This window comes from Coptis chinensis, chromosome 7 (assembly GCF_015680905.1).
Source record: "Coptis chinensis isolate HL-2020 chromosome 7, ASM1568090v1, whole genome shotgun sequence".
NCBI classification, from domain to species: Eukaryota; Viridiplantae; Streptophyta; class Magnoliopsida; order Ranunculales; family Ranunculaceae; genus Coptis; species Coptis chinensis.
The window spans coordinates 66335616-66344284 of record NC_141462.1 but is presented as its reverse complement, the minus strand read 5'-3'; the positions used below and the strand labels follow the sequence as shown (position 1 = coordinate 66344284).

General features: G+C 36.5%; 1 protein-coding gene and 1 long non-coding RNA gene across 2 annotated transcripts; both read right to left on the bottom strand.

The window, feature by feature from the left end:
- Positions 1-2635: 2635 nt before the first annotated feature.
- LOC147488463 (protein FAR1-RELATED SEQUENCE 5-like) lies at positions 2636-3436 on the bottom strand. Its single transcript, XM_086574387.1, has one exon. It carries the CDS (start codon positions 3434-3436, stop codon positions 2636-2638), a length of 801 nt encoding a protein of 266 aa, XP_086430513.1.
- Positions 3437-4556: 1120 nt separating this feature from the next.
- Positions 4557-8669, bottom strand: LOC147488462 (uncharacterized). Its single transcript, XR_015202143.1, has 6 exons — positions 7412-8669; positions 7232-7338; positions 6980-7117; positions 6616-6755; positions 5592-5672; positions 4557-5384 (listed from the first exon to the last, which is right to left on the bottom strand). It is a non-coding gene; the product is annotated as an uncharacterized LOC147488462 (long non-coding RNA).

Below are 8669 nucleotides of genomic sequence, written 5' to 3'. Positions count from 1 at the left end.
GGAGGGGAGATGAAGCATGATAGAATTAGTTCTTCTTCTATCATGTTTTAGTTTAAATCCCTCATTGAGTTTCTTCTTATTCGTCCATTGATCTAACACTCCTGTGGAGGTTAGGAGGTCTTAGGGTAATTCAAGATTGTGTAGAGCCAAATACCACAAACCCTAGATTCTTTTCTTCTAGTTTTTAGTGTTCTAGTGTGATGATTGGATTCTTTATGGCACCTCAATTAGTTGTATGGTTAATACCACATGTGGATTTTCCATGGCACCTAGAGTTGTATATTGAATGCCACTTAAAGCACAATTTGGTTAGATAGAAGATATCATTGGAGATTGAAGAAGTATTTGATGGAAAGATAGAAAGCACATTGAAAGCCACATATTATCATCATGGTTATGAGCATAAGGTTTATAGGTATGGTGAGTTTCTATTGGTGATTTATATTAAGCATGATAGATAGATCTATTAGACTAATTCTATGATTTTGGTGGATTCATCTCTCCCAAGATATTCTTTCTCTTGATTCATATTCATATATTTAATTTAGTTTAGTTTATGCATAGTTTACATCTCAAATCAAATTAATTATATATTCATCATTACTTAGCCACATCTTTTACTTGCATCCATTAGAGTAACTTAGATTAGGAATTTCTATTATCATCAACTAGTTATTTAGAGTAGGATTGATACCTTGCTAGCCACTATACTAATCAATATTTAATAGGCTAAGTAAGATTTGCAAAAGATACGTAACACAAACAACGACACAAATAATTACGTGTTGCGAGCTTTTTCAATGGCAAATACGGACATGAATTTTATAACATCAAACTTTCAACTTACACCCTGTATCTCTGTTCAACTCGTCATCTTCCTCACATAGGTCGGCAACTCGAGCAGTGCGTTCAACATAGTTGCGGTTAATACTTGGACCTGTAAAATAGTGAAACACAACGAAAATGTTGCCGAAATAAAGTAGAATCAACAACTAATCAAAAGATACAATTGGAAATATAGACATTACAAAGTTGGGACCATACTAAAGAAAAAATCGCAAAGGTAAATAAAACTTACCTCCGTCCTTCGGATGCAAGAGTGGGCATGTGGGTTTTGTGTGACCTGTCTCACCACAATGGCCACACTTATTCTTATTCGTCTCATTGTGACCTTAAAGTCTGCTAGGATTTTGCGGTCGGCCTTTGGATTTTACATGTGGGGGATCATTAACCGATTGCCGATGTGTGGTTTTAGGCAGAGTAAAAGGCATCTCAAAAGGAACACGTGGGCTACCTTCATAAGCTGGTGAAGTCTCATCGGTTATTGGATTTTCCATTGGACTGTTAGGCATCTTAAAAGGAGCATGTCGACTGCCTTCAGAAGCAGATGGAGTTCGGTTCTTTGTAGAAAAAGAAGCTAAAAAAACTTTGAAAGCTTCAGTGATTTCCACTGTTTGGGAGGCCCACGAACATATCTCCCTACATTTGGTTGTAAGATTACTGAAACGTACAACAGAGGCCGCTCGGTCAGAAAAGTTGGGTTCTCCTAATCGAACAACCGATTTAGCATCCCGTGTCCATCTCCTTAAAAAGCAGCCCTGAGGTATCACACCAACGTCCTCATGTTTGTAAACTGAAATGATATGTCTACATGGAAATCCAGACGACTCAAATAGCCCACATGAACAACTAGCATCCTGCAATACAACATTGTATCTCACAGTCGACTTTTTTTGCCTATTCAAATGGCAACTCATGGTGTACACACGAAAATTGTCACCCACATCTTTTTTACCATCTGTAGTGTACATCACTTCGTCCTTTAATTGCTTCTTAAAACAATCAAAAGCAGCTCCCATATATATAGATGCAGCCTGATTTGCATAATCGTTCAAGTGGGTATGAAGGAATGGTTTGGTTACTTTCGTCATCACCTCTTCCTCATGCTCTCGGTGCCGGATATTTGCAACTACCACTTCCATTTTTCCAAACAGCTCAAACAACTGCATTCTAACTTTCACATGAAGCCGGATTACGGAGTTTATACTCTCACAACGTTGGGTGCTTCTGCAACCGGCAAAGAACTTACCATGGAGATATGATTCTGCCCACATCTCTTTTTTCTTGTATATCATGTTCACCCATTTGTTATTACTGACTTGGAATTTCTTCACGAGTGTTTCCCACCTTTCTTCAAACTCATTGGACGAGCACTTCATAAACATAATAGAGTAGAAATCTTTTGAAAATCCAAAGATGTGGATATTTTTTAGGCAATTTTTCATAATGTACCAACAGCACAAGCGGTGTTTTGAATTTGGGAGAGTAGATCTCATAGTCTCGCGCATCGCCGGGTCACCATCAGTGATCACTGACTTAGGGTATTTGCCATACATCTCACCAACTAAAGATTTCAATACCCACTCATAAGACTCCACACACTCACTCGTCAACAATGCAAAACCAAACACTACTGTTTGTCGATGGTTGTTCACTCTAGCAAACACAACAATCGGCATCATGTACGGGTTGCTCTTGTATGTTGAATCAAACAACAATACATCTCCAAAGCAACTGTAGTCCGCACATGAGGTAGAATCTGCCCAAAACAGTCTAACCAGCTACCCACCCTCATTTAAGTTATAATTGTAATGAAAAAGGGATCTCCCTTCACCTTGTTATCCATGAAAGCCAGGAGTATGTTGGCGTCACCATCAATACATCGATTTCTCCTATCAAGCCCCATATGATTATACAAGTCTTTCTTCAAAAAACCAACACTTAAGAAACCTCCAGTCCTATGTACAAAAACATCCATCACCTTGCATTTACGAATACCAACATCAACTAGGCTCGTAGCAAATTGTAGATCTTCTTCACTTACATTTCTATGTGATCTTAAGAACATCGAGCTCAGATTTGGTACAAGTGCATGTGTGTGATCCCCAATAAAATCCTTCACAACCCACAAATTTGATTCAAAATCATAACCAACTTCAAAGCGGGCTTTACATTTAAACCTACTGATGGCCTTCGACTCTCTGGATTCGATGTCGCATTTTCTGGGTGTCACCCTGTTTAAATTTTGTTCACCAGCAACTGAGCATAGAAATCTCCGCTTAACACGAACACCATCTGTACGCATTCTATAAGTATCTTTATGAACACTTAAACCGACTAACTTTGCATATTGATTGTAAATTGTGAGAGCCTCCTCAGTCGTCTTGAACTGCATAGAATAGAATGTTGCTTTGTCTGCTTCGAAAACTCTACTAGCCTCACACCCGTCACTGTCTCTATCACTGTTCTCATGAATTTCAATATTTTCACCCTCCCCTATAGATGTGACATCCACAAAATCACTATCCTCATACGTAAAGCTATCAAAACATGAATTTCGAAGCCAATCTTCTTCATCATCAGAGAAGTGATTCATCATCGGATTGCTACATGAAACAAGTGCACTTTTAGCGCATATTCACTCGTTTTCTTACTCTACGAAGTAATCACAGTGGTAATAGTAAAAAAAACACACATAAATGTTTGAACAGTATAATGGTCATAACCAAATAACTATGGTGCTCAAACCATATACCACTTTGGAAAATTTTAATGTCAACTTCATTTGATTCAATGTCAACTTCATTTGACATTAAATCATACACCATTCAATTGTGAAATTTTACCTAGACATGAAAAAGAGAAGGAGCCAAAAGAGAAATCAACTAACCTCATACTTATAATTGTTGAAGAACAAAGTACACTACGAGAAATGAAGGCAAGAGTTCTCAAGTTGAACGGATTTTAGTGAGAGGGAAAAGTTTAGTTCACGCCATTCTAAATGTTAGAGGGAGATAAGATGTGTTGTTACTTTCTTACCCTTAACTATTCCTTTTGCTTATAGCATACTCCTATTAAACTACTAGATGTAGCATACGCCTATTAAATTACTAGATATAGCATAATGCTATTAAACTTCTAGATATAGCATACTACGATTAAATTACTATATGTAGCATACTACTACTAAACTACTAGATATAACATATAATTAAGTATCCAACAACAAATAACATTGTAGTCTACTTGCCATTAGATATATCATCCAATCTCATATATCATACTATTTTTATTTTATTTTTATAAGTGAATTCAGTTTATTGAAACCCTCTTATTGAAATATGATCCGACCTCAAATTGGGGCAAATATATAGTAGGAAAATAATTTCCCACAAAAAAATTTGCCAGGAATATATCTAGTGGGAAAATTTTATTCCTCAATTTTATTTTGCCACTACTTGTTTGCACAACTGGCAAATGCTGGCAAATGACATTTGCCAGATTTGCTGGTGCTTGATAACACAAAATTTTCTACCGACAAATAATTTTTAAAATTTATTTTGTATTTAAAATGGTTCATGCTTATTAAAAAGTTAATTCATGTTATTTACAAAGGAGTGTCTTAATTGGAGTAAAGAAATATGAAATGTATCAAAAACACCAACAACAACATTGACAAAAATGTAGAAAACAAAAGTTGAATAGAAAGGATTGACTAGAGCATTACTGCCCACTATCATACGTCTTGATATCTAGGATCGTACTAGTTGTTAACTTGCTATCCATTAATCCGACTTCCTTATTTCTCTTGGAAGGACGTCTTCTGATTACAAAGGAGCTTGTTTGTGGTCAATGAGAAGATGAATAGCAGAAGCATTGAAGTTTTATTTTCACCATTTCTTCTTTTTTTTTAAAAATCATATATAAATTTCGACAATGTAAAATGACTACAATTATCTTCAGAAACCAATGACCCAAGTCCAACTTGTTTTCCGCCAAATTCGAGTTTAGTAGAGCAAGAAGAAAGGCATGACACTCAAACGCCACCCACTCTACTTCACTCTCTGCTCCCTCCTTTCATTTTCCTCACTTCCCCCAACTCTAGAAAATCTTTCCACCTGCACCACACTACACCAGCACACATGAGCAGGCATCACACCACCTGCAGAACACCAAACCAACCCGCACCACACCACCTGCACCACACCACACCTGCACCAGCACACACGAGCAGGCATCACACCACCTGCACCACACCAAACCCCAGCACAGCCACACCACACCACCCCACCTGCACCAGTACATGTGCACACCACACCACTAGCAGCATGCACCACACCTCACCAGCATACACACACACCACTTGCACCACACACACCTACAACACACACATCCCACCAGCACCACCACACAGCAACAAATCTACGGAAGCTTCCTCTTCTGGCCATTTGAGTTATCGATTCCAATGCGACAAATATGAAACGGCAAGTATCACATTTAAAAGTAGCCCCACCGCCTGCACTCTCACATTCTAGGATGTGTACCTATTTTTACAACAAAAAAAATCATGTTAGTCTCAAACTTCAAAAACATGATATATAAGAAATTGGATATAAATGAGCCGAGTTCATAAGTAAAATTTCCACAACCTCAACTCAAGACATAAGCATAAACAAAACATTAATCTAATTCTATTTGGCGTCATTCTAAATGAACATGCAACATAAGCAATAAACAGGTTCACCAAGTACCTAAAGCCTCATGAGGAGATCTGAAATATGTTTCATCTCAAACCGACATGTAGAGCTCTTGGATGCAATTGCTAATTGCTTCTGCTGAACATAAAAGAAAGGACAGAGTAAACTAAACTAATATGAAAAGAATTCATGGGCCAAAGAAGCAAGAACAAGATATGTTAACACAACTGTAGATCTAAAGAAAACATTTTAATCCCCCAACAAGGTCAGTGGCCATCAATTTCTAAGCAAACCCAAGAACCATGCATTTGTCTTTCGCAAAAATAAAACCTATTTAAGACTTTCCAACCACTAATCTTTCAACAAATACATAAGTGGACTGCTTGCAATTTCAAGAACAATTCAACACATATTATGTCATTACGACGCATCACTTGAAAGAGCACTTCTTCATATCTGAAAATACTTTTGTTTTCGCCCTATAAAGATGGCCAAAAGTACCAAGCATACATTGATTTTCTACAAGAACTACTCATACTAGAAAACTAAAATCGAAAAAAAAAAAAATAGCTTCAATTTCAGCTGATTCACTCAATTTACGAACATGAAACCTTGGTGTTGTACTGATGTCCAATCTAATGCCAAAAATCCGAGAGGAAGACAGACCAAACTTGTAAATATGATTCACTACAAATACAAATACTGCCTACTATCTAAAAAATATGGCACAAATATTAAGAGGGTTGGAATTTGGAAGATCAACTCTTAATTGGTGTGCAAAGAACAAACCAAATATCAGTAATGCAATTATTCTCCAGTAACATACACATCACTATGCCATAGATAATTATGCAGAAAAAGAAATAAAAGATGTATCTATGCCATCAACAATGAATTGAACTGTGTGTTTGAACTCCTTAGAGCAATCATAAAGGCGTGGGCACCGTATTATAGTTAAGAAAAACTATGTTGAAACCTTCAAAGTTTTGAAGCAGAACATAGACTGATGAAGCTTTATTTGCATGTTAAAGTGAGTATCCCATTACTATATAGTAAAACTGAAACTGCAATGTCTCACCTTATGGTTTCTAGGGAACCAAGAACAACTTTAGTCATAGCACCAGCTAAGGCTCCAGTGAAAAACTCTCTAACCTCTCTGCTTCTAAAAAATTCTTGCATCCACATACAACAATCTCTATTCTTCAGCTACTAATCAATCTGGTCCACAAGAAGAAAACTGGTATAACCCATTGAAGCAGAAAAGAAAAAAAAAATGAAAAAGGCACAGCATTTTTCAGTTCTATAATCAAGGGTGTGTTTGGATACCCCTTACTATTCCAAATTCCATTCAAGCATCAACATAAAAGATTCTTCTTTTTCCAATGACATCTCTAAAACATTAATCCAAACAAGCACTAAAAATAACGTAAAAAAAAACTCACTTTGGTAGCTTTCCCAACATTGGGTAGTTGAAATTTAAGGTCAGCAGCAATAAATGAAGTATCTTTTTCAAGTTCAAGTTCAAGTTCTTTAGGCACAAGTAATACTCCATAAACATCCCCCATCACACAATAGTTCTTCTTCTGCATTTCCAAACCAAATGCCATTAATAAATAAATAAATAAAACCCAACACTTTGTTTTATATAATGAGGTATAAACAGAAAAGGATGTTGAGGTCACATACAATGGTACCTATGAGAGAGAGACACATAGAGATACCAATTGGTAAGTGCTCTGTTATGAGGCTTACGACCACTATCAATTATCTTCTCTATCTCTCGAGAATACCAATGTAATACCTGCATAGTGCATCCCTAAAGTAAGTCAATTTTCATCGATAATATTTGAGAAAAAATTGTGTGCATAGCTTACCTGGCCATTAACAAATCTGTTAAGCATCAATTTTTGCAGCTGTTTACCGACCGTGCAGTTGAATTGTGTCTCCATCCCAAGCAACCGTTTTGCAATGAAACATATACATTACGTACATCAGTTAATACAATAACATATACATAATTGCCATTGCGAATACATATGACTACTCATTCTTTATAGTCAAATGAACAGTAGGCATCATAAAAGGTTTTCAGATTGACTTACATTTTACATACTTTACATATGCAAACTTGAAAACCCTCCCAACCACTAGCTCCTTTCGGGAATCAAGACATTGAAACGTTGCTGAATATTCTACTGAAAGTAGCTTTTCACCAAGCTTTGTTGTAGTCGGACAGTCGTCAACACATATTACCATAACCACTTTCTGTTTTCCCTCTCTCTCATTCTTTTTGTTCACTTTTTGTGTAAGCCGGCTTTCTCGTCCTTTTCCCACATTATTTTTGTCACACTTAACCTTTGTGTATGTGATGTAGTACTATGACTTTGTTTATCCATGTCTATGAAACGACTCTTAACCTAAAATATAAAGAAATATTTGAGAAGCTAGACATGATAACGTTAGATACCCCAGGAGGCTGTCAAGTTATAATGATCTATCCTCTCAAATTGAAAGTTTTTTTCAATTTGAGAAGATAGATCATTATAACTTGACAGCCACCGGGATAGCCAACTCTATCATAACCTTTTTTTCTTATATGAGGTTCCTATATTTCCATACCTATTAGGTCGTGCTTTGAATATGAATTCAAATAATAGGGAAATGACATAGTGAAACCCTCATACCTTTAGGTTAATTGTTCAGTAATAGAAAAGTTAGAGATAAAAATTGTCATAGTATTTACATCACATAAACGAGTAGAGGTTAATGACACGCCACTAGCAGTACCCAAATCCCCCATGTCATAGGCTCCATCTAGTAGATGATGATTACCGTAACCACTTTCTGTTTTCCCTCTCTCTCTCTCTCTCATTCTTCTTGTTCACTTTTTGTATAGGCCGGCTTTCTCGTCCTTTTCCCACATTATTTTTGTCACACTTAACCTTTGTGTATGTGATGTAGTACTATGACATTGTTTATCTATGTCTATGGAACAACTCTTAACCTAAAATACAAAGAAATATTTGAGAAGCTGGACATAATAGAGTTAGCTACCCCGGGAGGATGTCCGGTTGTAATGATTTTCTCTCGAATTGAAAGTTATTTTCAATTTGAGAAGACATCATTATAACC